The 20,133-nt window shown below is 47.3% G+C and overlaps 2 protein-coding genes across 2 annotated transcripts in view; both read left to right on the top strand.

Annotated features, from left to right (window-relative positions):
- Phf12 (PHD finger protein 12) overlaps positions 1 to 13,728 on the top strand; it is a 43,981-nt gene extending 30,253 nt beyond the window's left edge. Inside the window, exons 6-15 of the mRNA XM_028759240.1 lie at positions 857 to 989; positions 3,322 to 3,486; positions 5,824 to 5,982; positions 6,484 to 7,279; positions 8,430 to 8,555; positions 9,149 to 9,292; positions 10,593 to 10,691; positions 11,478 to 11,560; positions 12,031 to 12,169; positions 12,505 to 13,728. Coding sequence (XP_028615073.1) covers positions 857 to 989; positions 3,322 to 3,486; positions 5,824 to 5,982; positions 6,484 to 7,279; positions 8,430 to 8,555; positions 9,149 to 9,292; positions 10,593 to 10,691; positions 11,478 to 11,560; positions 12,031 to 12,169; positions 12,505 to 12,839 — 2,179 coding nt within the window. The 3' untranslated portion in view covers positions 12,840 to 13,728. The remainder of the gene's footprint in view (positions 1 to 856; positions 990 to 3,321; positions 3,487 to 5,823; positions 5,983 to 6,483; positions 7,280 to 8,429; positions 8,556 to 9,148; positions 9,293 to 10,592; positions 10,692 to 11,477; positions 11,561 to 12,030; positions 12,170 to 12,504) is intronic.
- Positions 13,729 to 15,747: 2,019 nt separating this feature from the next.
- The window catches only part of Dhrs13 (dehydrogenase/reductase 13), a 6,193-nt gene continuing 1,807 nt past the window's right edge, over positions 15,748 to 20,133 (top strand). Inside the window, exons 1-4 of the mRNA XM_028759392.1 lie at positions 15,748 to 15,937; positions 16,024 to 16,142; positions 17,439 to 17,562; positions 17,691 to 18,002. Coding sequence (XP_028615225.1) covers positions 15,811 to 15,937; positions 16,024 to 16,142; positions 17,439 to 17,562; positions 17,691 to 18,002 — 682 coding nt within the window. The 5' untranslated portion in view covers positions 15,748 to 15,810. The remainder of the gene's footprint in view (positions 15,938 to 16,023; positions 16,143 to 17,438; positions 17,563 to 17,690; positions 18,003 to 20,133) is intronic.

Below are 20,133 nucleotides of genomic sequence, written 5' to 3'. Positions count from 1 at the left end.
AGGAGGAACAGGGATTCAGAGTCATTCTTAGATGTATAGTGAGTTGAGGCTACATGAGACTTTCATAGCCATTCCCTCAATCAGAAAAAAAAAAAAAAAAAAAAGGTATTCACAAGGACAGCTATAGGAAACTAAGTGGTGGTCTATTAGAACAAAGCGCTCTGGCCACTGGTGTTTGCTTACAAGCTCTGCTTGGGTTGTTCTCACAGGAACGCATACAAATCATTCCCTGCCTCCATCTCCATTTGTCAGCACTGATCATCTGTCTTTATATACAGAAGGGAAGTCATTTGTTCTGTAGTTACAACTCCAGAAAGACTGCTCATACATTATTCTTATTACTTTAGTTTGTATGAGGGACAGTACACAATTGCCACAACATATGTATACAGATTAGAGGGCAAATTGAACAAGTTGGTTGTCCCTTTTATCACGGGTCTGATGAATCAAATTCAGGGAGGCAGGGCTTTTGGGAGGTGCCTCTAACACTGGGCCGTTACACCAGCCTCTTCTTGATTTGTATCTTTATCTTTAAGTGAGAATTCCTTAGAGAATAGGAAGAACAGAGCAGAGCTGAGTACTAAGCATTGGTCATTTTTGCTCTGACAGATACTTTAGCCATACTCCAAATAAACATTTAGATTCACAAGATGCATCCTTCCTAGGAGATAAAATAATGAAGAACCTGGTTTTCATCTTCCTTGCTGACTGAGTGTGACAGAACCCTAAAGGGAGGGACGTATGGACAGGACAGAGCTGTGAAGACTGAGGAGGAAAGGATCTTTTTGGAGTAGAGTGGTCTTGAATTTTTCCACCTTGCCCCAGAAATCACCCATCACATCTCGTTCCTCTGCAGGAGTTGTCGAGTGGCCCCCCTCATCCAGTGTGACTATTGCCCGCTTCTGTTTCACATGGACTGCCTCGAGCCCCCGCTCACTGCCATGCCCCTGGGCAGATGGATGTGTCCGAATCACATCGAACATGTGGTGGTAAGCACACTAGTGTTTAGTCAGCTCTCTACAGGCCCAGCTGGAGCAGGGACCAATCCCCTAGAAACAGTATTGTCCCCTTTGTGCCAGAGCGCAGTATAATTTTGCAGGTGCTGTGTTCAGCAGACCATCCTAATTCTGTTTGGTGTATCTCACGTGTGCATCTTACCTTTCCCCTGTATCTTGTTCAGCTGTACAAGCAGGCTTGACTTGCTTGTTTGTAATTTTTACCCCACAATGAATTAAATGATTGCTGTTATAGCCATAAAGACTGAATGTTAGAGCCAACCTTAAAAAAATAAATGGTTGCCTGTCAGGAGTTCGTGTGGCCTGAGCTTCCAGTGAGTTTGATGCCCTCTTGTCCTCTAGTTCTTTGTAACTACCTTGTGTCAGTCATTCTGGGTTTTCAGTGAGTTGTTGAATGGCACCTTCATGCACGGAGCCAGCTGACAGGCTCTCTTCAGACACTGCTTCCTACACTAGAACAGATCTGTTGTCTACTCTTTGCAACATGGATAGTCCTTCTACACAGTCACTCATAAGGTAGAGGGCGACCATGAAAAGGTATTCCCTCACAAAAACAGCCCTTCCAAATTAAACCATTACTGTTTAAGACATACAATGAGGGAATAGAGGTGTAGCTCAGTGGTAGAGCACTTTGAGGCCCCGGGCTTTACCCCAAGACAATGAGTAAAGATGAGAAAGTGATAACCACGGAGTGACTGTTAGCCTGCATTATACCATAAGCACTGTGGGAAACCCTCTGTGAAAAGTTGAGCACAGGACGCAGAGTACAGGGGCAGTTTGCCTAGTACACATGAAGCTCTGGGTTTCTTCCTGGCACTGTTCTAACACATACACTCACACGCACACACAAGCTTCCCTAGGGCTTTGTGTCCTATTTGCTGGAACAGATAAAAGCCAGAAACAGTTCACCCAAATATCCATCCTAAGGAGCAGCAGGTGAGAGTTGGTTCATTTCATTGGCCACTGATTTTTGCTAATTAGGAAGCCTCAGGAATAAGTGTTAGTGGGTTGTTCTAAGTTTTTTGTCTTTTTGTTTGTTTGGTTTGGTTGGTTTTTTGGATAAGGTTTTCCTGTGTAATCCTGTGTCCTGGAACTTGCTTTGTAGACCAGGCTGGCCTTTACCTTGTAGATTGCTACCTGCCTCTGCCTCCAGAGTAATATTAAGGCTGTTCGCCAAGATTTATTTTTATCAAGACTAGAGAGTTGTCTCGGCAGTTCTTGCAGAGGACCCATGTTCAATTCCCAGCACCCACAAGGCTGCCATCTATAATGTCAGTTTCAGGGTATCCAGCATCCTCTTCTGACCTCTGCAGGTACCATACATACATGCAAAAGATTCATACACATTTGTTTAAGTTATTTCATTTTTGAGATGGTCATATTTTGTAGCCCAGGCTAGCTAGTAGATCAGGCTGGTCTCATACTCACAAAGGTCTGACTGTCTCAGCTGCCTCCCAAGTGCTGAGAGTAAAGGCTCGCATTGCCATACCCAACATAAAGCAATAGTTTTTTTTTTTAATTGTTAAGATTTATTTTTATTTATGTGCATGGATGTTTGTCTTTGTGAATGAATGCCACATGTATGTGGGTGACCTGAGGGGACAGAAGCGGGGGGCATCAGATACCCTGGAACTGAGTACAAGTGGTTGTAAGCCAGTGTGTTCTCTGGGAGAATAGAAAGTCTTGACCCTGAGCCATTTCTTATCCAGACCCTGAATTTTGAACTAAAGTATAGAAGTAGATTGAAGTGATGTGGGTTCTCTATTCCTCCCTCTTCTCCCTTTGACCTTTAAGAGCAGGCCAGAGCTTTGTCCCTTCAAGGGAAGACATAATAACTGCGGTAAGTTCAGCAATTCTCCCTAGTACCCTAGAACAGGAATAGGGCAGAACACACAGGATTTTGACTCAGTGTGAGCAAGGCCTCTATGTAGGACAGCTTTTTCTGTGAGAGATTGCCTTGATGGGTAGGGTGTTTGGTCCTTTGGCTCTTTTGCAGGGCCAAGACCTGCATATCCTTTAAAATCTGTGCTGCTAGGAATAATCCTAATGGGTTGCTCTGACCTAGAGTATGGTCACGGTCACGCTAAGTGAAAAGGCTACTTCACTCCTAACTCCCAAAAGCAGGAGTTTCCGTACTCCTGCTGACATCCTGCCCAGACAGAATTAGCCCATTCCACAGAGAGCTGCTGTGGTTTTTTTTTTTTTTTTGTTTCTGTTTTTTTTTAAGCCCAGAGAATGGGGCCTTAGCTGGAGGGGGCAGCACCCTTAGACATTCACCAAAGTGGTATCTCTGCTCTGTCTCCAGCTGAACCAGAAGAATCTGACTCTGAGCAATCGGTGCCAGGTGTTTGATCGGTTCCAGGACACCATTTCACAGCACGTTGTCAAAGTGGATTTCCTGAACCGAATCCACAAAAAGCACCCTCCTAACCGCCGTGTGCTCCAGTCTGTCAAAAGAAGAAGCTTGAAGGTAAGTCACTGCCTTTTCAGTATGGGAAAGATGGTAGTCTCCTGTTTGTTTTTGTGCGACCGACAGAGAGGAACACAGATGGGGAGACTGAAGCTCCCTAAGACATGTCTTTGGTGTCTTGGCAAGTAATAAATGTGATCTCATGTAGTAATACCCAAGGACAGTAGTCAGAATTACAAAGTCAGAGTTTCCAGACTGCCAGGGCTACACCGAGAAAACTGTTTAAAAAAAAGAAAACCCTAACCCTAAGGTGCACTTTTGAAATCTGTCCATAATTCTCCAGAAGATGAGCACCCTTCAGCCCATTACAAGCCCAGTTGTGGTCCCTTGTCACATATACTGTTTTGTCTTAGAATTTCTATTGCTGTAGTAAAACAACATAATTGTAAACAACTGGTTTTTGTTTTGTTTTGTTTTGTTTTGTTTTGTTTTGTTTTTGAGGCAGATTGGAAGCATTTGTTTTAGCTTACAACTACACACTTCACTGCTGAGGGAAATCAGGGCAGGATCCTGAACATCAGAGCTGATGCACAAGCTTGGGATGGTGCTGCTTTAGCTAGCCTGGGCCTCGTGGTTGGTTCTGCCCACTTTCATACAGCTCTCAGAGCCACCAGCCCAGGGGGTGGAACACCCACAGGGCAATCTGGAAGGGCATTTTCCCAGATGAAGTTCTCTTTTCCCAAATGATTCTGGCTTCTGCCAAGTTAAAACAAGCCAGCAAACTTGACTGTCCCTTATATTGTCTGTCCCTGTTGATTTCCTTCTGAGAACTCTGATGAGGTGACATTGTAATTATCAAGCTGATATCTATGTAGGAGTTGAAGAGTGATACCCAACTGAAAATAATATCACTAAAGCAACTGTAATCTTCTTAGGATATAGTATTTCTATGTACTTCATGCTTCTAAATAATATCCAAAGAGACTGAGAGAATTTCCTTCACTGAAAAACGTTTGTAGCTGGGTGGTGGTGGCACACATTTATTTATTTATTTTTTGGTTTGTGTTTTTTTTGGGGGGGGGGGGTGTTTCGAGACAGGGTTTCTCTGTGTAGCCCTGGCTGTCCTGGAACTCACTCTGTAGACCAGGCTGGCCTCAAACTCAGAAGTCCGCCTGCCTCTGCCTCCCAAGTGCTGGGATTAAAGGCGTGCGCCACCACCGCCCGGCTATATTGATTCTTGATAACTCATAATTTCTGTTCTAGAAAAAATGTCTTTTTAAAATGAGACATTTCCAAAACTGGGTATGGTGGCACACACTTTTAATCCCAGAACGAAGAAGGCAGAGGCAGGTGGATTTTTGAGTTAGAGGCAAGTTTGGTCTACAAAGTGAGTTTCCGGACTGCTGGGGCTACTCAGAGAAAACTGTTTCCAAAAAAACTGAAAGAAAGAGAAGCATTTGCTATTTCTCAAATTATTCAATCCCTATATTCACTTGATCTAGAAGGTTTTATACACTGTATAACCATATGTAAACTTGTCCTTTCTCTTTGGAAATAAACCAATGCACGTATTGTGCTGACAGAGATCAGCAGTTCTCAGACATGGCCACTAGGTGGCACCCATATTTTAAGCTCCATCACACTACTCCCATCTGTAGCTAGTCTTTGCACTTTATGGTTCTTCTTTTTCCTACCCTTTGTACCCCTGGTTTCACCTCTTATAGGTAGGAAAGAAATGATATAGGGGTGAAGAGGGAGAGATCACTGAAGCTAATTTCCTTTTGTTTCTTTGAGCACAACTACTAACAAACCAAAACCACTCACCCACCCCACCCCCTATGACCCCCCAACCTCACCTACTGGGTCTCTGAAAAGTTCCCAGAATTCAGAATGCCACACAGTTTCAGAAATTATCTGCAGCTGGCAAATCCACACTTCTGTTAGAGCACGAGGCAAGTCATACTCAGCTGCTGCAGGCAATCCAAAGCCACTGCATTTCCCCACTCCTGGGATTAAAACAAAAACATAATTTTATAATATTTCTGAGTTGTTTGTTTGATTGATAGATTTTTGTTTTTGAACCCAAATTTTTATACTCATTACCTTTAGTGAGTATCCATCCAGATCTAGCAAAGGTTGTAACTTGGAAATTGTATAGCAAACTCTTAACTAGGTAACTATTTACTCTCTAGTAGAATGGTTTTCTCAGAGTGTTTCTCATTGCAGAAATAGGCTATAAGGTGGTGTGCCTCATACATCTAGTTAAGTGCTTTTGGTGGCTCAGAGTAGATGATCCCTTGGGCACCAGCACTTCAATCAAAATAGTATCTCTCATTGGGTCAGATTCAGCCTTGCATGTTGGCACTATCACCTTTTCTTTTCTCCCATCCTAAACAGGTTCCTGATGCTATAAAATCTCAGTACCAGTTTCCACCCCCTCTCATTGCACCCGCGGCCATTCGGGACGGGGAGCTGATCTGCAGTGGGGTCCCTGAGGAATCGCAGACGCACCTTTTGAACTCTGAGCACTTAGCTACCCAGGCAGAGCAGCAAGAGGTGAGTGAAAGGATTGGGATCCCAAGTCCAGTCTCTCTTCCACATCACCAGAGCCTCTGGGTCTGCCAGTCCTACTTCTGCCCTATCTCCTAGCCCCTAAAACTTGAGTGACCCCTGGAGAATCCCAAGCTCATATGTCAAAGGCAAGAAGGTAACTTCAGTCAAACAGGCTGGTCCCCTCATCCGTTCCCCTATTGCTGCAAGCTGGGCAGTTCTGTACTGTAGCAAGAGATAAGCAGACTCACAGAGAGGTTAGGTGATGGTACCAGATACTGGGGTGTTTGCTGAATGTTGATCACAGGAAATCTCAGGCTCCACTGGCTGAGGTTGTACTGCCAAGTGCACCAATAAGTCTTGCTTGGGAATGAAAGTGGGATCCCTGTTGTTGAAACTTTGGAAACAGTGCTTGTCAGCTCTGCTGTAGCCCTGGCCACTGTGACAGGACAGACCAGTGTCTCCCAGGCCTCTCACCTCCTCTCCTCTCCTCTCCTTCCATTGCAGTGGCTCTGTAGTGTTGTTGCGCTCCAGTGCAGCATATTGAAACATTTATCTGCTAAGCAGATGCCTTCGCATTGGGACTCTGAACAGACAGAGAAGGCTGATATTAAGCCTGTTATTGTGACTGACAGCTCAATCACCACCTCCCTGCAAACCGCTGACAAGGCACCTCTACCTTCCCACTACCCTTTGTCCTGCCCCTCAGCAATGAGCACCCAAAATTCCCTGGGCTGTTCTCCACCCCACCAACCCCCAACCATAGAGGACATCAGCTGCAGTTCTTGTGTGGAAAAGTCCAAGAAAGCCCCTTGTGGGACTGCCAATGGGCCAGTGAACACAGAGGTAAAAGCCAATGGCCCACACCTCTACAGCAGCCCCACTGATTCCACGGATCCCCGGCGACTTCCTGGCGCCAACACCCCTTTACCAGGCCTCACACACCGGCAAGGTTGGCCCCGGCCCCTCACGCCACCATCGGCTGGGGGGCTTCAGAACCACACCGTCGGCATCATTGTGAAGACAGAAAATGCCACTGGCCCCAACTCTTGTCCCCAGAGGAGTTTGGTACCTGTCCCAAGCCTGCCCCCTTCCATTCCCAGCTCTTGTGCCAGCATCGAGAACACCAGCACTTTGCATAGAAAGACTGTCCAATCACAGATAGGACCTTCATCAACAGAATCGAGGCCTCTGGGCTCACCCCCAAATGCCACCCGGGTGCTCACTCCCCCCCAAGCTGCAGGAGACAGTATCTTGGCCACAGGCGCCAACCAACGATTCTGCTCACCAGCGCCATCATCAGGTGAGTTTCAGTATTCCAGTATTATCTGGAATAATCCTGTGTTAGTAGCACAGACTTAAGAGTCCAAAACATTATATCCCTGTTTAATATTTGACCCTTTAATATCTGTGTCAGTGATCCATCTTCCCTGTATTTCTGTGGCAGGAGAAAGCCTGTGTTAGCTTACTCCAGCTGTAAGTTGGGGCTGTTCTCATTAATTTAAGTCACTTCCTTAGGGTAGCCTTCCAGGTCAATGGCAATACTGGAACTCCAGTTGGGTCACTGGCCCCTTCTGTCACCTTCCAGACCTAGTCGTTTGCCTGTCTGTTCCATCACCTCAGAAGGCACATGCTTTCTGGATCCACTTGTCTCAGCCTGAGGCTCAGTGTATACATTCACATAGGAGACTAAGTCTACACCTGATGCAGACTCTCAGAGCCAGCTCATTGGAGGAGCATTCATGTTCAAGAAGCAGGGGCAGAAAGCAGCATTGCCTTCCATATAGTTATAAAGTGGGGTGCCTGCAAAGGTTGGTCTGGCCCAGAAGCTTGCCCTTAGCCATGTGCCTAAAGAGAATCCTATGGGTCTGTACTTGGCCCAGTATAGGCTTGTCCTCTCAGCTGTCCCAGGGAGCATTTGGACCTCGAGCTTACTGATCCCAGCATCTGAACCAGGCTGCATATGCTGCTGTCACCTGTGTTCTCCCACATGCACTGACATCATCCTCCCAGTCAGCAACCAGGTGCCTCTGATTTCTTTGCATTGGAGCCCCTGGTCCTATTTCCAACTCTGTAATGCTAGTGTGAATAAATTTTGCAAATTGTCATTTGTACTAAAGCAGCTAGGAATTGCAGGTACTGTTTCTGTAAGAGTAGAGGTAGCAGAGAGGTAGGTGGTCGGGAACCAAAGACTAAAGCAACCTCAGCACTTGCCTCAGAATAGTAAATTGCAGCAGTGCTCTGGAAATCCTGCGTGCCCGGTATGTTATTGTTCCATCTACCCTTCCTCACCACACGTTTTTAGCTCTAGGAGTTCCAGAGCCTGTGGGTTGAGAATCAAGAAGGGAACATCACCTTGGGTCCGAAATCCAGAACTGTCTCAACAATGGGGGATTGGACCGGTGGGTTTCCCTCAGGCGACGTAAGTAACAGTCTTCCTGCTCCGTCCCCAGATGGCAAGGTCAGCCCCGGCACGTTATCCATAGGAAGCGCTTTAACCGTACCCTCTTTCCCAGCCAACTCTACTGCCATGGTGGACCTCACCAATTCACTTCGAGCGTTTATGGATGTCAACGGAGGTGAGTGATGTCCCAGCAGCATTCAGCTCCTTTTGAAGAGGGATAAGGAGATGGGGATACGAGTCTCCATTCGGGTAGAAGAATGGGAAAGAAGGCACCATCTCTCATCTCTGCCTTCTGGGTTTACACAGTATAATCATAGGTGAAGAACAGGAGAGCACAGCCAAGCTGAACCAGTGGGAAGAACAGAGTCACATTAGACAGATGCCTTGGTCTAGGCAGAACCATGAGACTTGTTTCCATCTGTAAAAAACCCCAGAGTTAAAGAGAATAGAAATGGATTTCTCTGTACAGAGTGAGTGGAAAAGGTTGGTCTGTATCAGACATCCAGACCTTTCCCCACAGGCAACTTGGGGTTATTGGTTCTGCCTTTCTTTACTTAAAACTAGCCTACCTTACTATAAGACGCCACTGCTCTGGGTGGGCCCTTCTCACTGCAAGTGGCATGTGAGATACCCATTTTCAGATCTTTGTTCCACTTTGGACTTTATATTGTTTGAACAAAAGTCACTTGCTGGATTTGCCCTGTCACCCTTATCTGCTTCCACATTCCATTGCTCTCAGCTTTTTTGATCTTTTTCTTTGGTTAATAGAAATCGAGATAAATATGTTGGATGAGAAGCTGATCAAGTTTCTGGCCTTGCAGAGAATACATCAGCTTTTCCCTTCCCGGGTCCAAGCTTCACCGGGCAGTGTTGGGACACATCCGCTCGCTTCTGGAGGGCACCACACAGAAGGTGCGCGTGCACATGCCTGCCACCACACCATCAGCTCTCCCGTCTGATGGGTGTGGATGACTACCTTGCTCCATGGAGAATCTCTGCTTTCAGTAGCTCAAACTCTTTGTACTTTTGGGTTTAATAAAGCACCATGGTTTTTTTTTCTCAGCACAAACAAGATAAATAACTTTTTTTTTATCAGATTTGGGGAGTTTGCCATAACTTTCTTTCATACAAGTCCACTTTGATTCATAGCAAAGCAGCTACCAATACTTTGGAGTATATGTTGTATGCTTTCTGTTCAATTACTTTGTAATATTTGAACTAGAAGGTTTTCCCAAGGCTCATGGTGAGAAGTAGAAAAACAGTAGGAAATTCTTCTCCAATGTTAACTCAGCTTGGATAGCTCTAAGCCCTCAGCTCAGCCCGTGAGAGCCTTGATGCCTCAGCAACTTAAAGTACCATGCCAGCAATATCGGGACGCCAAGAGCTAACTAGATATACAAATTCTGGAACTGAGGGATCGCTCAGTTGGCAAGGAAGCCTGAGTTCCATCCCTAGAACCCACACACCATGAGCTAAGTACAGTGATACACACTTTAAAGTCCCAGAACTGAGCAACCAGAGATAGACAGATCCCTGGATTCACTAGCTGTCCAGCCTAATCTACTTCTTGAATTCTAGGCCAGTGAAAGACCTTGTTCCCCCAAAAATAGAATATAAGGAACAACACCAAAAGTTGTTTGTGTGTGTATGTGAACACAAGTATGTGTGAACTCTCACAAGTGTGTGTGAACTCGCATGTAGGAAATTCAGATTTACAAATTCTAGATCCTTTCACTCCAACTAAATCTAAAATCAGTTTTTGGATGTGGGTGGTGGTAGTTCTAGGAATCAAATCCATTGACTTACTGGACAAGTACTGTATAACTAAACTATAACAGAATCCATAGGCAGTTGATGTGCTCATTAAAGCTTGAGAAACACTGACCTATGCCTTATGTTTTTCCATGTTCTCTTTATTACCAGTTGGAATATCCTTGTTAAGCTAACCAGGTGCCCGGGAACTTAAAGTACTAATGTCCTCACATTCCGTAACCATCTTCAATGAAGATCCTTCCTAACCTGCGTTGGAAATGCTATGGGTGGGGTGAAGCATTCCCCTGAAGCAGCTCTGGGTCAGGTGTGAGTTTGAGCACAAGTCACCCAGTGGGAATTTTTTCAAGGCCACCAACCATAGATTCAGGTTTTGTTGGTTTGTGTTTGGGTCACAGGTTCTGGGTTTCTGAATGATCCTATCCCTATGTTTGTCTTGTAGTGCAAAGAAAGGAGGTACAGGCCCGAGCTGTGTTCTACCCCCTCTTAGGGTTGGGAGGAGCTGTGAACATGTGCTATCGAACCCTCTACATCGGGACAGGTGAGCCAGCCAGGAGTCTGGGAGGGGCACTGGATCTTCAGCCTAAAGATGGACACTTAGAGAAACCCTTTCAGAGGTTGATGGGTCTAAGCAGTGGGTATCCAGGCAAGAGAGACTTAAGAACCCAGACAGTCCAGTGGGGTACTTCCTTGGCTCAGGCCTTTTGCTTTAACTGCCTCACAGTAGCATCTGAAACACTGTAGGGAAAGACTTGAAAAGAGGACACTTCCTTATTCTTAGGGTGTAACAGGCTCACACATAACCTTCCTTTGTTAGTTTGCTTATTTTTGGTCATCAAGATGATTTAAGATAGGATCTCCTCTATAGTCTAGGGTGGCCTTGAACTCATATCTGTCCTCTTGCCTCAGCCTCTCAAATACTACAGCTACGGGTATTCCCTGCCATACCTCAGATCACCCCTAGAAATTGCCCTTTAAAGTGCCTTACACTATTGTGTTCACATGGATATACCATCCTCTTCAGTAACTTACTGCTCTGTTTGGGTAGCAGCCATGTATTCTTAACACAGATTAGCTTCAGAACAAAAAGGGAATTGCTGAACTTGCCAACATACATCTATAATCTCAGTACTTATGAAATGGAGGCAGGGAGATGAAGAGTTCAGAGCTATACCCCATTACTATAAAGGAAAGAAAAGAGGCTCTGAGCTACCTTGAAGTTTCTACTAGCAATCACCCAGAAGCTAATCCCCTCTCCTTGACCTCCCCAACACATACACCTTACAGTCTGTTCTCTGCCTTTTCCTTGACTCCTGCCGCCTTGCAGGAGCTGACATGGATGTGTGCCTTACAAACTATGGTCACTGTAACTACGTGTCCGGGAAACATGCCTGCATATTCTACGATGAGGTGAGGGCAGAGATGGGTGGGAGGGAGCTTTCCTAGCCTGTGGTCTTTCCCCAGCACTGGGTTCTGGACACGGGCAGAGGCAAGGGTAAAAGGCTTGGCATTCCACTATGGCAGCCTGCCTGTAGGAGTAAGCTATCGCTGCAACTGATGTTGCTCACAGAAACAGTTGAGGGGAAGCTACCTCAAAATGGGAAGGGACCAAAGCAGAAGGAAGCCAAGCTCTGTGTCCCTGAGCCTCATCATAACTATGTGCCAGTGACTATCAGATCAACAGGAGCCAGTGCTGAGACACAGAGAGGGGGAACGTGGAGTCATTAGGGCAGGCTTTCATAGAGGTGAGTCTTGGTGAACTCTGAAAGAGGCAGGCTATAACTGAGGAAGAGCATGAGCGCTTGCTAGGTAGAGCAGCAAGCCCTATGTCCTCCCAAGGCTTCACACAGCAACTACACATCATTATCTCCCCTCCTCAGAATACCAAACATTATGAGCTGTTAAACTACAGTGAGCATGGGACAACGGTGGACAATGTGCTGTATTCATGTGACTTCTCTGAGAAGACCCCGCCAACCCCCCCAAGCAGTATTGTTGCCAAAGTACAGAGTGTCATCAGTAAGTTGGAGCAGAGGCCTGTGGCCACACAGCTAAGGCCCCAGTCACCTTGGTCCTGCCATGCTGTCAATGACGTACAGTTACTTGCCTTCCCAGTCCCATTGGCCACGCTCACTGTTGGTGGGCCTGGGAAAAGCCACCAAGAATCAAGTGCTGAGCACCCACATGTGTATCAGACCCTTCTGGGGACTTGAGACTCCAGCCCCGTCTGAGCATCCCTCAGCCCTGATCATGTAGCATAGAATGGGGAGATGCAGGGGTCCAGTACTGCCAGTCATCCCAGACAGGTCAGCCGTTCACTGTTCCCCTCCTATGATCATGCCCCTTTTTCCCAGGGCGTCGCCGACAGCAGAAACAGGATGAAGAGCCAAGTGAGGAGGCAGCCATGATGAGTTCCCAGGCCCAGGGGCCACAGCGGAGACCCTGCAATTGCAAAGCCAGCAGCTCAAGCTTGATTGGGGGCAGTGGGGCCGGCTGGGAGGGCACAGCCTTACTACACCATGGCAGCTACATCAAGCTGGGCTGCCTACAATTTGTCTTCAGCATCACTGAGTTTGCGACCAAACAGCCCAAAGGCGATGCCAACCTGCTGCAGGATGGGGTCTTGGCGGAGAAACTATCTCTCAAGCCCCATCAGGTCCCTGTGCTGCGCTCCAACTCCGTTCCCTAGGCTACTGGCCTGGACGCCCACCCAAGACTCCTGCAATGCAAAAATGTACACGAACCGAGCCCGGGTGTTTTCTATACCAGAAACCCTTCAACTACAATCTTTGCATGAAATGAAGAAAACCTTTTGACTGTTTTTTAAGACTTTTTTCTTTTCTCAAGTTCTAGGGGGCATTTGCACATATATTTGTACTCAACATTTCATGGGAAAACGGCAGACCCGAGATGAGGAACAGCATGGGCAGGGAGGGGAGGCCCTGGTCTGGACACTTCCTCCAGCACAATCCCTTCCCTCGCCTCCTGCTCCTTCCCCCTCGACTGCCTGCCCGCTGTTGTAAAATAATCAGAAACTTGTTCTATTTTGTGGCAGTGACAATAGTTTTATATTAAAAGAAAAAATACAGTTTTCATACAGCAAAATCTATACAATATCATTGTTTTATTTAATATAAAGATCGCTACCCACTCCTTTCCATGGTTCCCACCCGGAATTTCCCTTTCTGCAGCGGTTGCACTACAGGTAGCTACTGTGTATATGGACAAATGAGAAATGATTCTTTTTCTGGCTGTCCATCTATTTTATTTCAAATAAGGAAAAGTGTATTTGGATTTTGTGTAAATACATCTAGTGATGGCATTTTTTCAATGTTTTTAAAAACTGTGTACAGTACATGTGGTAGAGTGTTTTTCTCAAATTGTCTATTGTAGCGAAGGCGTTTTTGTCGTAAACTTGTTCTGTGTCCTTTTTTGTTCTTACCACTTCTCTTCCTCCTCACCCCAGATACCTCCTCTTCCCCACAACTAGTACCAATGTACATAGTAATTGTAATGTTTTAGACTTTACAGAAACTTTCCTGTATTCTGTATATAAAAACCAAAAATACTTCAAATTATGTTTTCTGCCTGTCTGTCCTACCTGTCATCACGCTTAGAGGCGGGAAGTATCCTGGGACCTCACTTTTTGCACCCTTTGAACAAGTATCAATCTCAAGTAGTCTCCAAGGGAAGCCTGGTAGAGAAGGCAGATGTTAGAGAGATGAGCCTAAGCTCTGTGAGGGAAGAGGGAAGGAGTGCTTGCCTTATGAGGGCTGCTGTTTCTCTAGAGAGCCGAATACAGTACAATCTATGCTCTAGACCAGTGGTTCTCAACAGTGCTAATGTGTAACACTTTAATACATTCTGTCATGTTGTGACCCCCTACCATAAAACTATTTTGTTGCTACTTCATAACTTTAATTTTGCTACTGTTACAAATTGTAAATGTCTGACATGCAGGATATCTGAGATGCAACTCCTGTGAAGGGGTCCTTCAACTCGGTAAGGAGGTGACCCACGGGTTAAGGACTGCTGCGCTAGCCTGTGCTGTTGTTAGTGTAACTTGAATAACTTCTGCTGTTCTCATCAGGAAATACCCTCCTATGTTACCCTAATTCTAATTTCCTAGGCATCCTCAAAGCCAGACTCCCTGCTTTCTTCCTGGAGAAACAGTTCTTCCTAACAGTCCCCTAGAAAATGCCTGTGTTCTGACACTATTCTAACTGGAACCCATTCATACATTCAAGTCTGTTAGGGTTAGAAGATGAGGTTTACATCTACAACGTCTATAATTGTGTTCCAAGAACACAACTGGAGTATTAAATAGGGAGTTTCCTATTTATGGTCTCAGATTTCTGACTCTGGCTCCCAATACAGTCCCTGCCATTCTGCTTCCACTGCAGGAAGGACTTTTTGATTTTTCCAGACAGGGTTCCTCTGTGTAGCCCTGGCTGTCCTGGAACTCACTCTGTAGACCAGGCTAGCCTCGAACTCAGAAATCTGCCTGCCTCTGCCTCCCAAGGGCTGGGATTAAAGGCGTGAGCCACCACCGCCTGGCTGAGGAAGGACTTCTTAAACCTCTAAAGGCAGAAAGAAGCTCGGTGCTACCTCGTTATCCACACTGCTGGGCATGTCATAATTGTCGAACATCAGGTGTAAAGTCACTGTCCTAGGCAAGGTCCTGCCAGGAATGCCTGCACCCTAGCTGTCCCTGCCCATCTTACCCTCCATCACTGTTTCCCAGGTAATGGCGTGTCTACCTAGTCTTGCCACTAGTGAACTGTTCCAGAAACAAATTACCTCCTGACATTTTTACTACTTTCTTCCTTTTCGAAGGCAGGGAAAATGGAGTAGCAACCATATAATACTGTTTTGGAGGTTGAAGCAGGAGAATCTCAAGTTTAAGGCCAACATGGGCCTAGGGAAAAACACCTCAAAAAAGAAAAAGGAAAAAAACCCAAAAGGGGTGGGGGTCAGAGTCAGGAAATCACATAGTTGAATCCTGACAACCCTGTCAGTGCCATCATGAGAAGCCTTATGTCTCTGGCATGTAACGGGTTAGGGTTAGGGTTCTAGAAGCAGAGGGAGGGCTGGATTATAAAAGGATGAGGAAAGAGTCGCTTCATTGAGGGAAAGGCATCCAGGACCCGACTCCAAACACACGAGCCCATTCATGTACACAGGACTCCAGACTGAGAGACTGCTACATACTCACACCTAGAGTAAACAGAGATGTTCATTGAGTCACACGCGTTGGTGGGGACTACAGATGCATGCACAGTCTGGAGGGACTCCCGCAATGGGCACAGACACCTACGCAGTGCTCTCACGCCGGCGCCGGCCCAGAATCCAGAAGCACACCCAAACCCTGAGCGGAGATCTCAGGACCCTGGGCAGACACACACCCACCCGTCGCTCACGCAGAAGTTTCCGGTTCATACCCGAACACGCGTTCCGGGAGTTCACCGGCCTAGAGGGCGCTCCCAGGACTCCAAGGTGTTTCGCCTAGGCACGCCGCCAGGGCACGCAGGCTCACGCCTAGAGGGCGCTCGCAGGGCCCACGCGTGCGCGCACACCCCTGCCTGCCCAGCCTGCAGCCGCCCTCGCGAGGCCGAGGCGTGAGCGACGAGGCCCGGGCGGGAACCGGGAGCACTAACGGCATGGAGACGCTGCTGCTGGGCGCCGGGCTGCTGCTGGGCGCCTACGTTCTTGTCTACTACAACCTGGTGAAGGCCCCACCGTGCGGCGGCATCGGCAGCCTGCGGGGTCGCACGGCCGTGGTCACTGGTGAGTGCGCGCGGGCGGGCGGCGGGGAGGCCGGGCGAGTGACCGCGGCCCGACCGGCTGAGCTGGCTCCCGCCCGCCGCCCGCAGGCGCCAATAGCGGTATCGGGAAGATGACAGCGCTGGAGCTGGCGCGCCGGGGAGCGCGGGTGGTGCTGGCCTGCCGTAGCCGGGAGCGCGGGGAGGCGGCCGCCTTCGACCTCCGCCAGGTGAGACCCATAGGGGAACGCGGGACGCGGGTGAGCCCGGGACGTGGAGGGCGGAGCAGAGCGACGGGAGGAATCAGGATCTGAGAAGAGAGAGCCTCACAGTCCCTTAAACACGGAGGAAGATGCAAGGACTGCTGTGGTCCATAGTCTTGAGAGGTTAAAGAAACTGAAAGAGTTAATGAAAGCCAGATGTGGTCCCAGCACAGAGGTGGGAGTTCAAGGCCATTCTTGGCAAAGGCGACCGAGAAGGAAGGGTTAAGCTAATGACTAGACGCAGAAAGAACAGCAGGTGCGAATGAATGCCCTGAGACTAGAGAGTCTAATTGGAGAGACAGGGGGCGGGAGATGAAGCAAGGAATAAGAGGAGTGTCCTGAAGTGGTTCTGAGCCACAGCCAGCTTCTGGAAGCCCTCACAAATACCATCGAGTCGAAGACAGCTGAGCAGAGAAGACACTTCAGTAGGCTCTGGACCATCCCGATGGCTTTTTCAGATGAATTACTTAGAACTGTGTGGTGCCAAGACTGCAGAAAACAGGAGTAAGAGGGTCACATATCTTTAATCCTAGTACTTGAGAGACAGAGACAGGTAGATTTCTGTGAGTTTAAGACCGCCTTGGGCTACATCCTAAGACCCTGTCTCAAAAAAAAAAAAAAAGTGCTTAAGAGAAGACCACAGTCTCTTAGGAAAAGTTTATTACAGCTGGACATGGTGGTGCACACCTGTAATTCCAGTCCTGAAGAGGCTGAGGAAGGAGGATCATGAGTTCCAAAGCAGACTGAGCTACATAGTGAGATGCTGTCTACAACAGGTGAAAGGCTGTAATTCATTTTAAGGTAAATGATAATAAAGACGAGGGATGGTCATGGCAAATACCTGCACAGTGCTGACTGAGTATTTAACATATATTAACTCTAGCTTAGGAAGGCCTCGAACTGGTGATTCTTTTGTCTCAGACAAAAGGGTAGCTAGGATAACGAGTGTGTGCCACCACACCAGACATACATGTGTTGTATCTGATTTAATCCTCCCAGCTTTTTTTTTCCAGTAGAAAGTATTATTATTTTTGTTCTTATTATCATCTCATTTCACAGTAAAAGAACAGAGGCCCAAAAGATATTCAGTATCTTGTCTGAAGTCACACTCTAGTCAGAGGCAAAGTCAAGATTTGAGTCCACACACCCATTACATGCTGATACATAGAGGTGGGTTTTAGTCACAGTGGGTAGGCAGGCACTCAGAAGCCTGGGAAGAGGGAGGAGATACCGGTAACAATCCTAGCCCTTGCTGCTCCACAGGAAAGTGGAAACAATGAGGTCATCTTCATGGCCTTGGATTTGGCCAGTCTGGCCTCCGTGCAGGCCTTTGCCACGGCCTTCTTAAGCTCTGAGCCAAGACTGGACATCCTCATCCATAATGCAGGTGAGGTGCAGCAGGCCCTGTGGGAGGGTGGCTGGTAGCCGGGAGGGGTAGACCCTCCAGCAGACATATCTCACAAGTGGGGATTCTCAGACCCATGGGACACAACTCATGCCTAGCTTCTGCCCTAGGGATAAGTTCCTGTGGCCGGACTCGGGAACCCTTTAACCTGCTGTTGCGAGTGAACCATGTTGGCCCTTTTCTGCTGACACACTTGTTGCTACCCCGCCTGAGGTCATGTGCCCCCAGCCGTGTAGTAATTGTGTCATCAGCTGCCCACCGACGTGGTCGTCTTGACTTCACACGTCTGGACTGCCCAGTGGTGGGCTGGCAACAGGAGCTTCGGGCATATGCTGACAGCAAACTAGCCAATGTGCTGTTTGCCCGGGAGCTTGCCGCCCAGCTTGAGGGCACTGGTGTTACCTGCTATGCAGCCCACCCAGGTGAGGCCTGACTCTGACCACTCTTTGTTGCCTCTCTAGCATCTTTGTACCTTACTGTGCTCCCCACCCCACCCCAGTCTCCTATTGAGTCACGGGATGGAAACATGGTCAAGGAGAAACCTGTTCCTTACTGATCTTGGGGACAGACTTTCCTCATCTGCTTTCTTCCTTTCTCACCTGCACGCTTAGATGCTGACCACTGGCTGGGGGATAAATCAAGACCCTGATGGTAAAATAGAGGACTATGGCTGCAGTTGAGCGGTAGAACACAAGTCTTTGTATAGGCAAAATCCTGGAGTTTGTGCTGTTTACTTCCTTCCTTGGGTTTGGGATGCTTGTTTGGTAGGTTGGTTTGGTTTTGAGACAGGCTCTCACTATGTAGACTAGGCTGGCCTGAAGTTTGCTTTATAGACAAGACTGGCCTCTAGCTGGGCAGTGGTGGTGCACTTTAATCCCAGCACTTGGGAGGCAGAGGCAGGAAGATTTCTAAGTTCCAGGCCAGCCTGGTCTACAGAGTGAGTTCCAGGACAGCCAGAGCTACACAGAGAAACCCTGTCTTGAAAAACCAAAAAAAAAAAAAAAAAAAGACTGGCCTCAAACACTCAGACCTGCCTGCTTCTGCCTCCAGAATGCTGGGATCAAAGGTGTGGAACACCATTTCTGGCTTGGTTTAATTTATTCATGTGTATATGTGTGTGTATGTGTGTATGTTAGTTTTGTCTGCATGGATACTGGAGTGGGGGGGGAACCTGCAGAAGCCAGATCCTCTAGAACTGGAGTTACAGATGGCTGTGAGCTTCCCTTCCATGTAGGTGCTAAGAACAACCTAGATCCTCTACATGAGCAGCAAGTGCTCTTAACACTGAGCCATCATCTAGTGGTTTGTTAGGTTTTATTTTGTTGGGTTTTTTTTTGGGGGGGGGGCGGTTGTTTTGTTTTGAGACACAAGTTTCTGGAGCCCAGGTTGGCCTGGAATTCTATGTAGCTCAGTCAAACCTCAAATTCACCCCAGTCTTCTTCCCTCACACTTAGATTTCCAGTATAAGCTATCATGCCAAGCTGAGATTGGGTCTGATTCCCCGACACCACTGAAAAAAAAGTTACAATGGTGATGATGATCAGTAATATATCATCCAGTCAAGGAGGCATTTCTTTCTGCTACCTACTGTATATTAGACGTGATTTATGTGCTGGGTCAAAAGTAGTGAGATCACCTTGATCTGTAAGACCCTGTCTCTCTGAAAGAACACAAAACAAACACTGAAGACCTTGCCCTCATATCCCATGACAAGTGGCGATAAAATCAAGGAAGTGACACTAAGGAAAGATAAACAGGAAGAGAGGTATGGAGAGGTCTCAGACTTTGTCAGTGGCTATCAAGAAAAACACTTGGTAAGAATTGAACACAGATCTGAAAGAGATAAAGGGACCTTTGAAGCTCAGAAATCGAACAACAAGCACAGAGGCAGCTGTTCCTGATATGCTGCAGGCTGGCTGCTGTGCCTAGAACAGAGGAGAGATGGGCTGAGCTGGTGAATCATCTTTGTCCTTAGACAATAGGTTACAATAGGCAGGGTTTGCCTAGATCATCATACTAACATCTGAGAAAGGCGTTGCTTGGGGCTTCTTTTCAATCACAGTGGCAATAATGCTACTGACCTTTATTAAGCACTGGTTACAATTACAGATCCCTAGTGTTAAAAACAGTGGCTGATATACCATAGGTTCTTAAAAATGATGGCAAAACAAAGGAATGAGGTGCAAGATAGTAGGCACTGTGGCTTAGACTGGTAACCCCAGTGGGAAGCTGAGGCAGGAGTATTGCTGTGAGTTCCAGGTCAGACTGGACTTTTTTTTTTTTTTTAGGTTTTTCGAGACAGGGTTTCTCTGTATAGTCTTGGCTGTCCTGGAACTCACTCTGTAGACCAGGCTGGCCTCAAACTCAGAAATCCACCTGCCTCTGCCTCCCAAGTGCTGGGATTAAAGGCGTGCGCCACCACCGCCTGGCCATACTGGACTTACAGAGGAGTGAGACTCTTTCTCAAAAAGAAAGGAAGAGCCGGGTGATGGTGGCTCACACCTTTAATCCCAGCACTTGGGAGGCAGAGGCAGGCGGAATTCTGAGTTCAAG

Source organism: Grammomys surdaster, unplaced genomic scaffold (assembly GCF_004785775.1).
Source record: "Grammomys surdaster isolate TR1022 unplaced genomic scaffold, NIH_TR_1.0 126278, whole genome shotgun sequence".
Classification (NCBI taxonomy): domain Eukaryota; kingdom Metazoa; phylum Chordata; class Mammalia; order Rodentia; family Muridae; genus Grammomys; species Grammomys surdaster.
Note: the sequence above shows the minus strand (reverse complement) of the source record. Positions and strands in the feature narration are given on the sequence as shown.